Source organism: Myotis nattereri (genome assembly GCF_964212035.1).
Source record: "Myotis nattereri genome assembly, chromosome: 1".
In the NCBI taxonomy this organism is placed as follows: Eukaryota; Metazoa; Chordata; class Mammalia; order Chiroptera; family Vespertilionidae; genus Myotis; species Myotis nattereri.
In genome coordinates, this window is record NC_138075.1 from 204,852,002 (window position 1) to 204,870,311 (window position 18,310).

General features: G+C 45.7%; 1 protein-coding gene and 1 long non-coding RNA gene across 2 annotated transcripts in view; one reads left to right on the forward strand and one right to left on the reverse strand.

Annotated features, from left to right (window-relative positions):
* Positions 1 to 691: 691 nt before the first annotated feature.
* LOC308530270 lies at positions 692 to 17,179 on the reverse strand. The gene is made up of 3 exons (XR_013996834.1): positions 17,140 to 17,179; positions 1,510 to 1,608; positions 692 to 878 (listed from the first exon to the last, which is right to left on the reverse strand). It is a non-coding gene; the product is annotated as an uncharacterized lncRNA (long non-coding RNA).
* A 235-nt stretch (positions 17,180 to 17,414) lies between these two features.
* BEND4 (BEN domain containing 4) overlaps positions 17,415 to 18,310 on the forward strand; it is a gene marked incomplete at both ends in the record, with an annotated part of 34,379 nt that continues 33,483 nt past the window's right edge. Inside the window, one exon of the mRNA XM_081100168.1 lies at positions 17,415 to 17,877. Within this exon, the coding sequence (XP_080956294.1) occupies positions 17,415 to 17,877 (463 nt within the window). The remainder of the gene's footprint in view (positions 17,878 to 18,310) is intronic.

The window sequence follows — 18,310 nt, forward strand, 5'->3', positions numbered from 1 at the left end:
ATAAGTGCTGGCCTTTCTTTCTGAACAGCCACACTTCCCTAACATTTACCAGACTCTGCTTTCTGACATATTATATTCCATAGTAATTTTATTTTTTGCTTTTGATCTTCATTGTTTTGCTCATTTATCCATAAACATGAGCAACTGAACTGAGTTTAAATTAAATAGTTAAAGTTAAAACTTAAGGCCACCAGATAGCACTAAGCCAGTAGCCCAAGAAAGGAATTCACTATTCACTGAGCCAAACCAGTTTGGCAAGGAATTCACTATTGAAGTGGGTAATAATAAATCATTAAAATTTCCTATCTTTGGATTCCTCCATGTTAGATTATTTGATGACAATCAATGTCTTGATTTATCTTGATGTTCTGATAAATCAAGAGGAAGGGAAGAGATGTATATGGCATAAGGATTTTCCTGGGTGTGGATGGTAAGAGTTCTCATAATGTGAATTTTATAAATCCTCCTTTTTTGTCAAAACGCTTTAATAGGATGGTTCTATGAAAGGAAAATTGCTAGGACTCTTCTGCAAAACAGAACTTTGTATCAATTGACTAACTTTAAAAGTAGCTTATCCAATCAATTCTGGTGACTGAACTATTTTCTGAAATCTGGAATAGCAAAAACTTGAAAGCAAGAAAGGGACAAAATGTGAGATTATTAAAAACAAGTCACAATGCATTTTAGGGCATCTTCCGTTTATTGAAACATTACCAGTGGGGGGAGAAAAGAGAGGCTGAAGTGTATCTGAGCCGATGGCTGCTCATGGATGCTGAGCCTGGGGCAGCTGGTAAACGTGGTCCCTTTGATGTGCCCACTCAGCAGAGGAGTGAGGTCAGTGTCATTATCTTGGTTTCCCAATGGTACTCCGAGTCATACTGTTATTGGAGAAATAAGTGGATAACCTTTCTCTGTTGTTAGTGGGAGTAGGGTACTTGGGTACTGCTGGAATAAAAATTTCTGGACACTCTCATGAGATGATGAGATGTTGTAAAAAGCTTAATTTGCATAGAATTATATCCTTGGGTTCCCAGAATCCCAATTCCCTTAATCCTGCAGCCAGAGATTTAGTAGAGCTAGAAGCAAAGCCAGTGTCCAAAGTTTCCTTTCCATGGTGGAACTGGGTCCAGTTTAGCATGAGGCTAATTGTGGTCCATCGGTCATCGTGTGGGACCCACAAGGCTGTGGGCCATGCAGGCGAATGCAGGAGCGTGAGAGCCCCTGCATGCCAGGAGTCAAGCACAGGAGGCAAGAGAGTGAACTCCTTTGTTTAGAAGCTTAAGTATCTCAAATTTTCCCACCCTTGCCGTGGCCACACCTACTCTGGCCAATGACCTGCTCCCAGGTAAGTACCTTCTTACAGGTAAGACAGACAAGTACCTTCTCTATTTCACTCAGACTTTACTGGCCATGCCCATAATATTTGGCCTTCCCTTTGTTTCTTTCGAGTTATTCATAACTGGGTTAATTATTCCCTCCTGAGAAAAAAGGAACCTCTTGTAATCTTACCAAGGAGAAACAGAAGAAAGTCTCTATCTTCTTGTAACTGCTTTGAGCTGTCAGAAGGGTGTAGATCTCCCTATTCCAAGGTCTGCAGGTTCTCCCTGTCTGAAAGAGGAAGGGGAAGCAAAAAAGGGAAGGAGTCTCATGTAGGGAAGAGGGATTCTGCACAGTCCAGGTCAGTCATGTGTTCCTGGGAGGTGATATGGGTGATGTCCAGGGGAATGATGCATTGGACAAGTTGGCATCCTTGTTGTATTCTGGAAATGACAAACTTGAGAAAAAAGTTAAAAAGCATAATTCAAAAGTGAGGAAACTCATAACAACTAAAGGTCTAGTGAGAGGTAAAAACCCATGTGATAAATGGAAAGATTAACTTACAGTGTCCCCGATTAGGTTGGAAGAGTGGCTTCCTTGGGCAGGTGTGTCACACCTGTCTGAAGCCCTTATGTCCACCTAAATTAAATTAAGGTAAATATTCTAAGATTTTCCCCATGAGAAACTATGGGCCTTTTCAGTCTGACCCAGAAAAGGGAAAGCAGTTAATTACTTTATGGTATCAGTACAACTTGTCCACCATCTCAGAGCCAGTAAGTGGTGGAGCCTAAATGTGGGTCCAGGGCTGCAGGTTCCAAGGTCTGTGCTCTTCACATGGCTTACAGTGAGGCCAGGAGAGGAGCCTAAGCTACAAAGATCCCTCTCCTGGGCCACTGTTCACTTGGGATTAAGACAGTGGTTCTCAACCTTCTGGACCTTTAAATACAGTTCCTCATGTTGTGACCCAACCATAAAATTATTTTCGTTGCTACTTCATAACTGCAATGTTGCTACTGTTATGAATCGTAATGTAAATATCTGATATGCAGGATGGTCTAAGGCAGGGGTGGGCAAACTTTTTGACTCGAGGGCCACAATGGGTTCTTAAACTGGAACGGAGGGCCGGAACAAAAGAATATGGAGTGTTTGTGTGAACTAATATAAATTCAAAGTAAACATCATTACATAAAAGGGTACGGCCTTTTTTTTTTTTTTTTAGTTTTATTCATTTCAAAGGGGCCAGATCCGGCCCACAGGCCGTAGTTTGCCCACGGCTGGTCTAAGGCGACCCCTGTGAAAGGGTCGTTCAACCGCCAAAGGGGTCGCGACCCACAGGTTGAGAACCGCTGGATTAAGATACACACAAAGGATTTCATTTAATTATCTAATGATGATGAAGACAATAAGAGTTAAACTTTACGGAGTGCTTTTTGTGTACCGGGTTCTGTCTGTGTAGCACATATTAATTTCTTTCATCCTCAGAACAATGCTGCCAAGTGGGCACTATTATTATCCCCATTCTATAGATGGGGAAACCAAGTACTGAGAGTTAAACCCAGTGCAGGGACACAGAGCTGCGAAGTGGAATAGCCAACATAAAACCCAAGGGACTGGCTCCAGAGCTCACACTCCTAATTTCTATGCTCTCCTGCTTCTCAGACACACAGATAATGGTTAGTTAACACAGCCTCCAACTGCATAATTCCACATTGTGCCACTCAGACTTTTACTCAGAATAACATTCATGCTACCCTTCTACTGGCAAAAATGAGACACTTGGGGACATAGAGCAGCTTACATGTTTTGAAGAAAAAAATAGGTTCTCTTTCAACTTTACTCCATAGAAAAACAAACCTATACTTGAAGGAAAACAAATCTATATTTGAGCTCCCCAAAGCAGGGCTCACACCCAGCACACCTATGATAGTTTCAAAGGCTGAAACCACGTTGCCCCCACAGGTTCAAGATGGAGGCTCCACAAGGCAGGACTCGCACCCATGTGTCTGTTCTTATCTTCTGGATTTGTGGATGACCTTTCTTATGAAGCCTGGCGTCCCACTTGGAAAAAAAAACAACAAAAACAAAACCACTAGGCTCTTTAATTAAAGGGAAAGTAGCTCAAGTAACAGACGTTGTCATACATATTACAGATAATACAGTACTTGCTTTCCAGAGCAGAACGTGTCCAGAGTAAGTCCAGTTTGAAGAGGGGTATCTGTCTATGAACAAACATGTCCAGATCAATCCTCTTAACTTTCACCAACTAGAAAAGAGATAGCAAAGCACAAAACCATCTGACCCTTGCTTTTGACATTCAATGATGTCTTCCTTTGCCATTTCATTTTTCTCTTACAATTCCAAAGGCTTTTTCCTTGCCTTGATGAGCATGTTTACCCACAGTGGTTTTTGTTAAGGGTTGAAAGAGAAGCTTGTTAGTTCATGCTCAAAGATGCAGTTGAAAGCAGTTGCTTCTGTCTATCTAGCATCCTATCCTTAGGGAACCACTCCCCCATGTGGTACCAGTGGGTGGGCCTGTGACCTAGGCCTCGCTCATAACAGAACTCTCTCTCCCAAGCAATAAAAATGGGTGCAAGGCCCTATGGGTTTGGCTCAGTGGAGAGAGCATCAGCCTGCTGACAGAAGGGTCCCAGGTTCAGTTCCGGTCAAGGGCATGTACCTCGGTTGCAAGCTGGATCCCCAGCCCTGGTAGGGGTGTGTGCACGAGGCAACCAATGGATCTCTCTCTCTCTCTCTCTCTCTCTCTCTCGCGCGCGCGCGCATCGATGTTTCTCTCTCTCTCCCTTCCATGTTTCTCTCTCTCCAACTATCTCTAATCCTCAGGTGAGGATTAACAACAACAACAACAAATTGATCCAAGGATAGCGCAGGACAGCTGTCTTTCTATTGTGGATTTTAAGCTGGGAAGATAACACTTTGTGTCTGCTAGCTACCTTTCCTCCAACATGGAGAGAGGAGAGTTAGGTGGACAGAGAGAAAATCCTGGAACCAGTGAGCCCCTTTTTCTCTAATTCTTGCAGTCCTTTTTTCCTTCCTATGAGATACCTTAGCAACCTTCTGAGTTGAATGAGCCAATAAATTTCTCTTTGTACTTAACCTGGTTTGAGTTGAATTTCTGTCTCATGCAACATATAGAGTCATACTATAAAAGACTAAAAGTTTAAATCGCTGCCTTGACCACTCACAGAAGGTGTCCACCTGAGCTGAAGGTACTTCCCTCTTACAAAAGACTGAGTTTTATACCCAACAAACTTGTCATCTTGCTAGTCTCCACTGTCTTCTGGATTCAATCCATTTATTTCTCTTTCACTCCCCACCTAGCCTGGACTTCAAGCAGATGTGATTGCTCTCTAACTGCAGTAATTGTCCTTGAGGAGACCTGGAGGGACCCTATTTTGCTCATAAATATCAAAAGGCTCAGACATCCCAATGTGGACTGGTCTTCCAAGTGGTTACCTTGATACCATGATGTGTTTATTCCAGTCACACTGCCATTACTTCAAGCAGTGGTGTTCAAGAGAGCTGTATATTCTGATCACCCGAAGAGATTTTAAAAACACCAATGAAAGGTCTCGCCCCAGAGATTCTGTTTTCAATGATCTGGGGAAGGACCTGGGTATCAACATTTTTCAAATTTCACCCAGCCAAGGTTAAGTCAGCCAAGATTACGATTGGCTGACTAAAAATATATTTATCCACATTTTAAGTAATTTTTATGTTTGATTCATCCAGAATAACTTGTTGTCTGACCATGATTTGGGGGGAGGGGCTAGAGAAGGCATGGAGGTGTTACCCCTATGTAACTTTCCTTCAGCATTTCCTGGGCTACGCTTGAATTCATTAAAGCATATTGGATATCTCCAGGGGTGTGATGGAAATTACCTAAAGTCCCTGTTCTTAACATCACTTACAAATTGGCCTTGTGGTCTGTAGCCTCATGGGAACCCACTGTTTGTGCCCAAGTGAGTCTCTCTGTTGTGTGCATTTAAGTCTCTGTCTATATATACTAATCCATACAATTCTGGCAGACTTGTTTTTAAAATATCAAATACTTGACCTTTTATGACATAACTCATTTTGGTTAATAGAAATTTTCTAACCTACTTATATGACATATGTTTCAGTTTGCTAGGGCTACAGTAAGAAAATACCACAAAGAAAAATTTGGACACAGAGACAGGCACACAGGGAGAACACCATGTGAAGATGAAGGCAGAGGTGGAGAGGATACTTCTACAAGCCAAGGAACCCCAGAGATTTCCAGCAAACCAACCACCTGAAGCCAGGGGAGAGTCAGGAAACAGATTCTTCCTCACAGCCCTCAGAAGGAACCAATCTGGCTGACATATTGATCTCTGACTTCTAGCCACCAGAACTATGAGACAATACATTTCTGTGGTGTAAGCCACCCAGTTTGCCATGCTTTGTTATAACAGCTCTAGGAAACTAATACAGACCCTTACAGAAAAGTCTATGATTCCTTAATCATTCACCTTTGATGCTGTCTGTAGTGTTGGGGAGAAGACCCAAAAGTTTGAATAACCTGAACAAGTTAAAGGGTCACTGCTGATCATCATGCAACACATGAGGTTTATTACCAGCTGCTTTTTAAATACAAAAAGAGAAAAATAACAAAACTTCCCTCTTCCTAGCCTAGGAAACAGAATCCAAAAAGCCCAGCTGCCTAGACATTATAGCAGTTAGAAAATTGTCACAATTTTTGCAGCAAAAACATATGTCTATTGGTTTTCAAAAATGGGTACTCACAGAAGCTTTGTTAGCAAACCATGAAATCCTCCGGGCACCAGACAAATCCAGTTGCTTTGTTGTTTGGATACTTACAGGGTGGATTAATTTGTAAAAATTCCAGTAAAGCATATAATGCGTGATCTTACAAAATCTCAAGTTGCCAATATTTAAGATTGTATTTCACTGGCTCAATTCAGAACCTTCTCCATGGAAGTCGATCCTCCTGTGGTTCTATGGAATAAAATGTTGGCTTAACCACTAATTAACATTATGGGCTGATAATTTCCTATTGCAATATAACACTCATAGAGAAAAAATTGGAGAGGGAAGAATGGAAATTGATCCTGCTGGTGGAGACTGCATACTCTTCTTAGAAACTGAATCACCCACAGTTTGACTTGTTACTACATTTCCTCAACTTGCTCTGAATTATTTCCCCCTCCAACTTTATATTCAACTTTATTCTCATAAACATCTAAAGCGCATACTTCTGTCCAGAATGCTTTCAGCTCATTGGGAGAAATATTCTTTTAGAAATTGAAGGAAAGTGGAAAATAGAGAATAAAATATTAAGTTTACTAAGCTTGACAAAGAATATTTCTTGATATGAGTTCAATTTTCTTCAATTCCTTTTTGTTAAGTTCTTTTAGGATTGTCCAGCTGGTGTGGTTCAGTGCTTGAGCATCGACCTATGAGCCAGGAAGTCACGGTTCAATTTCCGGTCAGGGCACATACCTGAGTTGCAGACTCAATCCCCAGTGTGAGGCATGCAGGAGGCAGCCAATGAATGATTCTCTCACATCATTGATGTTTCTATCTCTCTCTTCCCCTCCCTTCCTCTCTAAAATCAATAAAAATGTATTTTTTTTAAAGTTCTTTTAGCTTTAAGGGAAACAGTTCCCACATCATAACACTGGACGGGTCAATGAACAAATAAACTAATCCATTATCAAGAGCCAATTAGTCAATGATGGTCAATTCTGGTGCTTTTACTGGAGCTTATAGGAAAGAGGTGTTCCCTTTTGACAGAGGTGGCAAACTGCTGGTGGCCAGGGGAGTACTACAAAGGAAGAGTCTGCCAGAGAATGAATGAATACAAAGAAAATTGGTGACAAAAAATGGAGAAAGGTGGATTCCTAATAACACCATGAGCCTCCATAGCTGCTCTACACCAGATACACTTCTAGTCTTCAGGGTCCTGTGAGCTATCAGCACCTTTATGCTTAATTCATTTGTGTTGTCACTGTCACTTGCTACTGAAAGAGCTCCAATGAATATAGAACCCTATTAGTGAGATAAACAGTAATTAATCAAAGATGACTGTCCTTTTCTACTCTTTAAAAGGATGCATCCAATCCAAAAATGTTCTAGAAACCATGACTGGAAGGAAAGAAAAAACTTGTAGATCTATTCTAAAAAGAGGCTGGGGAAGGGGATTAACTTCCTCTGAATAGCCCCAAGGGTCAAGAGTTGGGAAGCAAAGAAGCCAATTTGGGTTTAAGGCAAGGAAAATCTTTCCTCTGTTGAGAGTTGTATAAAATGGAATGGACCGAAGAGGAATGCCGGGGTCCAACCCCAGCGGGTCCAGGGGTCCCCAAAGGTGTGGACGGAGTCGGCGAAGAAGGAATGACACGGAGACAGCGTTCAGTTGATCAGCAGCCTAGCCAGGATCTCCAGCCAGGATCTCCAGCCAAGTTCTGGTCTGGATCTCCAGAGAGGTTCTGCCTAGGATCTCCAGCGAAGTTCTGGTTAGGATCTCCAGCCAGGTTCTGTGGCCATGTTCCCTCGCTAGGTTCTCCAGCCAGGTTCTGTCCAGGTTCTCCAGCCAGGTTCAGTCACCAGGTTCTAGTCAGGTTCTCTTGCCATGTTCTATAGTCAGGTTCAGTCCAGGATCTTTTGCCATGTTCTCTCGCTAGGTTCTGTCTCTAGGTTCTGAGGCCAGTTTCTGTCCAGGATCTTTTGCCATGTTCTCTCCAGCGAAGTTCTTCTGTCTCTAGAGAACGTTCTGTGTAGGTTCTGTGCCTAGGTTCTGTCTCTCTTCATTCTGTCTTCTTACATCTGTATTTATACCAGTTGATTCCAATCCTATCAATCTCTATTTCAAAGGTTAGGGCGTTTCTTATCTCCATTCCAGGGAGTAAAGATTATGTAGCTTAAGCATGATTGTTCGTAGTTAAAGTGATTAATTACCCACCTGGCACTTAGTTAAGAGGTTTTATTCCCTCCCTAACTTCAGGGGAAAATCCCTACCTGGGGAAACAACCTTTCTCAGAGACCTTGGTTAAAACACATAGTGCCAAGAAGGTGAGCAAACATATTAAGAACAGTATGCCATATATGCCAGGTCCCTTGAAACAGCAAGGATGGACCGGCTCCCGGCAGAGGAAATAGAAGGGAACACCTCTTGAATACATTCTACATAACTGTCACTACAGCTACACTGGTCTAAGCAGTCCCAGTTCTATTGTGATCTACCAGAGCCTCCTATAATCATTCATGCATTCAACAAATGTTTGTTAGCCTTTACGCTTCCCTAGGCACTATTCTAAATGCTGAGGACTCATAGGGAACAGAACAGACAAAAATCCCTGCCCTCAAGCAATGTACATTCTGCCCTGGACGGTTTGGCTCAGTGGATAGAGCATTGGCTTGTGGACTGAAGAGTCGCAAGTTCAATTCCGGTCAAGGGCACATACCTTGGTTGCAGGCTTGATCCCCAGCCCAGGGATCAAGCCTACAACCAACAGATGTATCTCTCTCACATCAATGTTTCTCTCTCTGTCTCTCTCCCTTTCGCTCTCTCTAAAAAAAAAAAAAAAAAAAAAAAAAATCAATGGAATAATATCCTTGGGTGAGGATTAACAAACAAACAAAAAAAGAAATGTAAATTCTAGATAGGAAAGGAGAAGGAAGCACATCGTGGATAGGTCCTTGGAAACTGTGACTTTAAGCAAAATGATGTACAAGGAAACCAATTTTACCATAGACTAATATAAACGAGAACTACTATAGACTATTTCTGGTCACAAAAGCATCATCAAACTTCTAAATAAAGACCCAAAACACTTCTAATATTAAACATTGAAATAAATGTAAGCTATACATATATTTAACAAAGATAAATAAAAACAAGTAAAATCATTATTTTCCACCCCACTTATTCCAGTTCAGGGTTGCAAATGGCTGGAGCCTCCCCCAGCAGCTCAGGGAGCAAGGCTGGCACCCATCCTGGACAGAACGCCCTTCTATTACAAGGCCACACACACACACACACACACACACACACATACTCTCAGACTGAAACAATGCAGACACTCAAGTTAACCTCATGTGCACATCTTTAGGATGTGGGAAGACAAGAAGTACCCTGAGAAAACCCATGCAGAGATGGGGAATGTACAAATTTTACACAACAGTGCACCCCCCTGAAATCAATCTTTTCCCCTCATCAACGCTATAATGAAATGAGGTTGAATGACTTGCTATATGGGAGGGTGGAGTGCAACTGTACATAGGGTAATCAGTGAAGACCTCACTGAAAAAAAGATACTACACCTAAGAATAGGAGATAAAGTAGGAAGTTACACAGACAACTGGGGAAAGAACATTTTAAGCAGAAGGAATACTGAGAGTAAGAATCCTGAGGCAGTACACTTGGGGCCTGTTCAAGACCAGAGAGGCTGGAGTGGAGTGAGGAGGGAGGGGGGAGGAGGAATGAGCTCCCAGAGGCAGGGGTGGTGGTAGACCATGAGGGGCCTGAAGTAAGCAATTGTATGGACTCTGGATTTTACTCTAAGAACGAGGGAGACAATGGAGCACCATGGAGAGATATGATTATATTTTATTTTTTATGTCCATTTATGTCAAAGCAGTAATGATTTAAAATTATAAAAACCGCCGAAACCGGTTTGGCTCAGTGGATAGAGTGTCGGCCTGCGGACTGACAGGTCCCAGGTTCGATTCCGGTCAAGGGCATGCACCTGGGTTGCTGGCATATCCCCAGTGGGAGATGTGCAGGAGGCAGCTGATCGATGATTCTCTCTCATCGATGTTTCTAACTCTCTATCTCTCTCCCTTCCTCTCTGTAAAAAATCAATAAAATATATTTAAAATAAATAAATAAATAAAATAAAATTATAAAAACCTTCCCACTGTTGAACATGTAGGTGAGCTTAGAGACAAATGGGACAGGATGGGGGAGGCTGGATACATAGGGGTCGGGGTGGAGGCGGCGGGACATGCGCCCAGCGCCCCTCTGTGCCCAACCTCTCTAAGGATGTCCCTGGGAGAGGGCTTCGCTTCCTCCAAAGCCTAGAGGCAGTGGCTCTTCCTCATCTCTGCCCACAGCAGGGGCACAGCCAGTGGCACCAGATTCCGGAATCCGTGAGAGCCAAGGTGTGGGAACGTAAGACACATAATGATATTTTAAAAGGGTCACTCAGTTACTAGAAAATAGTCTCTCTGCTAAGAATCTGATCCTCTGCAGTCCATTCATTGTCCACAAAGATGAATGAATCTTTTAAAACACCATAGAACAGCCCAGCAATCTACTCCTGGGCCTTTACTTCCAGACAAATAAAACACCACTGCATAATACATGTCATAGCCCCAAACTAAAAACCACCCCAATGTCCTACAACAGGTGAATGGTCAAGCAAACTGTGGGACACCCCTGCCATGGAATACTATTCAGCAAGAAAAAGGAATAAACTATTGATACACACAATATGGACGGATCTCAGGGGCATTAAACTAAGTGGGAAAGTTCAAATGATCACACATTGCATGATTCCATTTATATAACTACTAGGGGCCCAGTGCATGAATTTGTGCATCTTGAAAGAAACTGTGGACCACGAGGCTGCGGTGGGCACAGGGGCGGATCTTGGCCCATCCTCCTTGCCTCCGCCCGGCCCCTCCCACCGCAGCCCCCAGTCCCCTGTCTGCTGGCAGCCCCGCTCAGACTACCACCACTCCCACGCACTGATGGTGCGGAGCAACTGGGGCCAGCTCCAGCAGCAGGTGTAAGCGGGGTCTGCGCCATCAGCAGGTGCGAGCAGCGGCTGCGGTCCTAATTACCCCTCTGAAGTAGGGGGAGGTGGAGAAGCCCTGAGAGGTGATCAGGGCTGGCAGCTGTCGCTGACACCTGCTGATGGCATCAAGCAATCGGGGCCAGCATCGGGCACCGGCAGCAGGTGCAAGCGCTGGGCGGGACCATGGTGTATGGGAGCAAAGAATTTTCAGTAACCACCAGAGGCTCACCCTGATGACAGCGACCAGGGCCCGGCCTAGGTCTGGCACCCCTGCTCACCTGCTCCACCATCACGCCACGGCCAACCCCTGCCAAGTTCTGTGTGCGCCCCCTGGTGGTTGGGTCACACCACATAGTGACTGGTTGTTCGGTTGTTCCACCATTCCATCTATTTGCATATTAGGGTTTTATACATATAGATAGTTACAAAAAAAATGGACCCATTGGAGAAAATGGATGAAAGGTAATGGGAATTCTCTGCACTATGTAATTTCCAGTGAATCTGTAATTTTTTCTAAATAAAAAGTGTTGTTTAAAGAAAGCGTCGTAGAAAATAAATTGTTGCCGAAACCAGTTTGGCTCAGTGGATAGAGAGTCAGCCTGCGGACTGAGAGGTCCCAGGTTCGATTCCGGTCAAGGGCATGTACCTGGGTTGCGGGCACATCCCCAGTAGGAGATGTGCAGGAGGCAGCTGATCGATGTTTCTCTCTCATCGATGTTTCTAACTCTCTATCTCTCTCCCTTCCTCACTGTAAAAAAATCAATAAAATATATTAAAAAAGAAAAAGAAAAAGAAATTGTTGCCCTAGCCAGCTTGGCTCAGTGGATAGGGTGTCGGCCTGCGGACTGAAGGGTCCCAGGTTCGGTTCCGGCCAAGGGCACATGCCTGGGTTTCGGGCTCAATCCCCAGTGTGGGGCGTGCAGGAGGCAGTCGATCAACGATTCTCTCTCATCATTGATGTTTCTATCTCTCTCTCCCCTTCTCCCTTCCTCTCTGAAATCAATAAAGAAATATTTTTTTTTAAAAAAAGAAAAGAAATTGTTTCACTGGAAAAGTATGCATTGTCTACACACAGCATACGGTGCCCAGTTATCTGATTCTACTCCTTCATTGTCTTTGAACTATTTTTACAACTTTGAAAGTTTAGATGGTAACTGATAAACATGCCGACTTTCTGTCTGGTAGGGATTCCCTTCCCCCTTTCACCCCCAATACCCGTGAAAAAAACTGTTTACACATGCAAAAACCATGCATGCATTCAAGTGAACATTCCTTTATTTTTTATCAGTTTGTGCTTTTTTGACTCTCCCTTTGAATAATATGAGGACATGGAACAAGTTAAATAACATTTTCAAAATCTATTCATTTCTATGTCTGTATGAGAGCCATGATTGTACCGTTTCTGAAAATTATCTTCTGAGAACATAAATCTGGTCATTTCACTCCCCAGTGTTGCAAGCTTCCAGCTGGATTTAGAAGAAACCCCAAACATTTCCCCGGTGTACAAGACCCTGCACGCCCTGGCCCCAGCCTGCCCTCGGGCCTCATCTCCTCCACTCTGCCCCCGGCCAGGACACGCTGACCATTCACCCTTCTCTCAGCCCTGAGAACATCAAGTTTGTTCCTGCTTATGGATGCGCACCTGCTGTCCCTCAGCTCGGGCTGCTCATCTCATGGATGGCTTTTCTTCATAATCATAAGTAACTCTCAGCTCAATTGTTCCACCTCAGTGAGGTCTTCCCAAACCACGCTTTCAAAAGGAACATCCCCACCCTATTTCTTCATCAGTTATTTCTATCTGAAATAATAGCAGTCCTATGTTGTATATTCATGTATTATTATATTTACTAGTAGCCCTGCACATGAATCTGTGCGCCAGTGGCTCTCTGCCCGCTGCCCCCCCCCTCCTGTAGCTCCCCTCTCCCCCCCACTCATAGCTTGCTGCCCTGCCCCCTCCTGTAGCTCTCCACCACCCGCCTGTAGCTCGCTGCCCCACCCTCCTGCTGATCCGTGATCCGGTCATTACTCAGTCAGTTGTTACGCTTCACGGTGTAACGAACATTTGCATATTACATCTTTATTATATAGGATTATATAAGTATACTACATTATAGTTCTTATAAATTATATGAATATATTTATTATGTATTAATAAATATAGGGTGTCCCAAAAATGTATATACACATTTTGAATTACTATAAAGGCAGTGTTTATTAAAATAGATTTCATTTTCAAAATTGAGCTATCAGCTGTGACAGTGTGTATACATTTTGGGGGGGACACCCTGTATATTAATAGTGTTCAGTTAGTTACTAGTTTATTTCTTTATTATCTGCCCACCCCAATTCCATAATAGTAGGATTTGGGAATCTGGCTCCATTATACACCCCGTGCTTAGAAAGGTACCTAGCATATGGTGGACAGTGAATAAATATTTGTTGAATAACTCCCTGAGTAAATGATGCTTCTGGAAGCAGCGTGGTCCCCATCACTGGAGGTTTCTAAGCATCTGACAGGGTCATAGAAAAGCTGTAGGCATAAGCTCATCACAAGACGAAAAGACTGTTAAGGTCCCTTGTTTGCACTATCAATCTATGATTTCATGGCCACCACCCCTTTCTGCTATGCACTGGGAAACGCAAAGGAGCATTCCTCAGTCATTTTCCACCAAATGACAGTATGTGCACCCCTGTTCCTGCTGCAGTATCATCTCAGCATTAAAATGTTGAAGCTAATCAGACATTTAATTTCAAAGTAGAAGGTCATTATCTTGTCACAAAATTTTATTCCAATTACTTTTTTTCTTATTTTATGAAATGAATTAAAAGTAGCACAAAACATTGAGAGATCAAACAGTCAATCAGAAGCTCATTAAATATCATTGAAATTGGTGCAATAAAAAGCATTTCCCATGGCTGACATTATTTAAAAGCCATATTCTGGATGGCTCAAGAAATTGACATGCTGCCAATCAAAAAATCACCCTGTCCATAAATAGCCACTTCAGTTTTAAAAGTTTACTATCTTTTTTCTGAAATAAAGAGTAAATATCTACAAGGATTTAAGGCATGAGTACAATTACTATTGTATCAGCCCCTATGAGACCCTAAAGAGAAGATATCAGTAAAGTCACCCTCTGATCATGTAGACCAGCGATTTTCAACCAGTCTTTTTAAAATATGCAATACCTGACTGTTTAGTCAGATGCACTGACTTCTTTTCCCTTAGATTGTCAAATTTAAAAAATGACAACAGCCAACACAACAATAGCCATCCGGTATGAATGAATCAAAATTATGCCTATATTTTTGTCAGATCGGCAAAAAATATACTTTTTGGTGTGCTGCAGAATTTTAGTAATTTATGTATGCCATGAAAAAGGTTGAAAATCACTGATTTAGACTATAAGCTTGCAAAGTGCTACCAGTGATTTTATAATCATTTTAATACATAGCATTTATGTATAATACTCAACTAAGTACAATCCCAGGCAGGAATTGGTAAATCAGTTACATTTTTTTAATTGAGTTCAACTCCACACTTGGAATAAATACCCATTTTCTTTTCAAAAGAGTGATTATTAAGCACTTCATTCTTCTATGGGCCCAGACATAAATGACTGCTAGCATGAGGATCTGACAGCTGATCATTTTTAAATTTCTTATATATTTTTTCTTCTAGGAGCCCGTCACCCGCCCTCCCACCCCCACACTTTTTTAAAAAGCTAGATCACTAATTTTAGCATTTAGTTTTATAGAAACAACCACTTTTTGATATACAGGATGGCAGGTCCTTTCAGTTGGAAAAAGACAACAACAGAAGTATTATTCCCAATCTCTTACGGTGATTTAAGTGATGAAGATGATATAAGTTAAAAATGCATAAGCAAAAGAGGAAGCTCCAGGGATAGGAAATTACTTCTTCAGTAAAAATTCTAACATTCCCCCCCCCCACTCCGCCCCTCCCCGCCCCCCCCCCCCCCCACACACACACACACACTGCCACTACCCTGATTTCTTTTCAAAACCCTGGACTTACTGGCAAATTATCTGGGAGTAAAGTGGGAGGGAAACATTTCAATGCAAAATTCAGAACTGCTTTATAGAAAGAAGTGTGTGGGGAGGTTTGTTATCATTTATTTCCTCCAGTACATCATTCAATTTCAGCTGTCTCACATCTCAGAAGCAGCTCCCCCATTTCTCACTTATGTGCCTAAGAAACATCTTCCTGGCATCTCATTCTCTCTCCCTGTCTTTCACCAGCATTTCATTATTTTTTTAGCTGTCCCTCTCATGCTTGTCTCCCTTTTTCCCAGTGATCCACGTGTCCTCATTTAGCAGATTTCAGAAGCCAGGGAGAAACGTTGCAAATAATGTTAAATATGATTAATATCTTGAATTCCTTGAAATATGACATGCATGAGTTACAATGAAACCTCTTTTATTTCCCCATGAAATGCTTTTGCATAATGAGAAAGAAAATGTCCTCTATGCCCTAATCAGCCCTGACAGTTCCTGGACTCCCAAATACTTTTATTTATGGCATTATTTATTTCATCTCTAATAAATGGAGGTTGGGTAGGAAGCACAGCACGATCTGAGGCTGCAGGAGAAAGGGAGTCTATCCAGGGTGGAGGCACACAGAGGCTGAGTCAGGAAAGAGAGAAGGCTTCCAAACAAGGGAGGAGCTGTGGGAAATGGGAAGCCAAAGACCTGAACCCCCAGAAAGAGAAAACCGGTCATTCCCCAAGACTAAAAGGAAAGCTATGAAAACCAACCTAACTTCCCAGTGGAAAGATGCGTGTCATACATCAAGGAGATGTGCCCAAAATTCCAACCTGGAGAATGAAGATCGAAGGCTGGGAAAACAAACCTGGGGGAGGGTATGCTGGCATTGGAGTTGACTAGGGGAAGGGGCATTTGCTCTGAAAAGTGGCTGTGAGACATCTCTAGTCCCATGGGATCCCCCTCCAAACCACAGAGGCCCTTCTCTCATTGGTGTCCTCCAGAAACCGTGGCCTGGTGGCCCCAGATGCAGAGAGGAACTGCCTGCGAAATGCAGAGCGAGAGCTCTCGGGCCAGCTTGGCCCAACAAGCACATATACATCTATAGGGTGTCCCCCAAAATGTATACACGCACTTTGGGAATAATTATAAAGGTAATGTTTTATTAAAATACATTTCATTTTCAAAAAGGGAGAGTATCAGCTGTTAAAGTGTGTATACATGGGGGGGGGGGGTGACACGACACCCTGTATATCAAATAACATTTTTGAAAGTATCTAATCACCATCCCAAAGGGAAGTGTCAGGTCATCTTTTACCCTCAATTGCACAGAGAGTCTATCTGCTGTGGAAAGAAGTGAGGATTTGCATTCAAACGATCTAGCTGCCCTTGTGTGGCTTTGAGCTTTTTCCTTGAGGGGTCTCGGTTTTCCCATCTGTAGAATGGGGAAAATGATTCTGCTATGCACTCTCAGGGCCCCTACCGAGAACTAACGAAATCATGTGAAAATGCAACGCCCTGCGCACTCTTAGGATGAGCATGAACTCCATGGCCCCTTGCTGGGTGTGGGCAGAACCCTGGGCGTGCAAACCACGCGCAGCAACCTGGGTCAAGACCTTAAACGCGCTGAAGCCTGGGGGGAGGGGGCTCATTCCCGACCCTGGGAACGGGCTGTAATACCTGCCCCAGGCACGCACGCACGCACACACGCACTCTAGCCACCCCGCCCCGTCCGTCCCAACTACCACCAGCCACGCCGGGCAACGCCAGGAGTTTAGGGTGGTGCAGGGGGTGCCAGGAGCTACTTTCCAAAACTGGACGCCGCCAGCAGCCCCAGCCTCGCCTCTCCACCTGGGACTCCGAAGTCTCTCCGAGGCTGAAACCTCCCCGCCACCAGGTCGCCCTCCGGGTCCCAACTGTCCCCTCCCCCCTCCCCTCCACCCCGTCGAAGGCGCCCCCCGCGGGCGGCGGCGGCGCCAGGCCCCGCCCCTCCCCCATGATCATTAGCAGCTATTACCCTAAACACTTGCTCTTGACTTCCTTTCTCCCTCCAGGCATTGGCGAGGCGGCCTGTCAATCAGCTCTCGGGCGGCAGCCCCCCGCGCGGGGGCTCAGCGATGCCAGGCTTGGCGACAGGCGGCAGTGACGGCGGCGGCGGCCACGGCACAGACACACACCCTCCCGCACGCGCGCGCTCGGGCAGCGCCGGCGGACGGGCGGCGGAGGCACCCGCGGAGCCCGGCGCGGGGCGGGGAGGGGGCGTGCGGCCGCGGACCGGCCCCGAGGCGCCGCATGGAGGAAGACATGCAGCCCGCGGAGGAGGGGCCCAGCGTCCCCAAAATCTACAAGCAGCGCAGCCCCTACAGCGTCCTCAAGACGTTCCCCGGCAAGAGACCGGCGCTGGCCAAGCGCTACGAGAGACCCACCCTGGTGGAGCTGCCGCACGTCCGGCCGCCCCCGCCGCCCTTCGCGACGCGCGCCGCCGTCTCCATCAGCAGCAGCGAGCCGCCGCCGCCGCCGCCGTTCCCGGCGCAGAGCACCTACCCCCCGGGGCCCGGCCGGGCGGCCGCCGCCGCCGCCCCCTCTTCGTCATCGCCTTCCGCCGCCTCCCAGGGCCACCTGCGGACTCCCGCCGCCCCCGCCGCATCCTCATCTTCGTCTTTCGCCGCCGTCGTCCGGTACGGCTCGGGGCCGGCGGCCGCCGCGGGCAGCAGCAGCGCCGGCAGTGACGGGGCGAGCCTGGAGCTCAGCGCAGGTGCCAACTCTTCCGCGCAACTTTCCTTCCCGCTCCGGCCGGGGGGCGGGGTGGGGACCGGGGACGGGGCCGCTGGGGACGGCGGACACCCTCCCGCGCCCCGGGCCTGGCCGGCGGGGCGGGGGGGCTGGGGGATGAGCCCCCAGCTGGGCGTCGCGGCGTCCGAGCGCGCCCCGGAGGCCTCCCCGCGCGGGCAGCAAGTTGTGGGGGGCTCCGCCGCGTGGCCGCCGCCTGGACCCGGGCTTCCGACGGCGCGCGCCTCTTAACAGGTGGCTCCGCCGCTCAGATCCCGCGTGGCGCCCAGGAAATGCCCGGGCGGCCCGTCGGCGGCGGGGACCGGGCGGGGACGCGGGGGCAGCCGTGGCGCCGAGGCCGCAGGCGGAGTGGAGACCGGACGCTCCAGGGTGACAGCCGCGGCCGCGCCCCGACACTC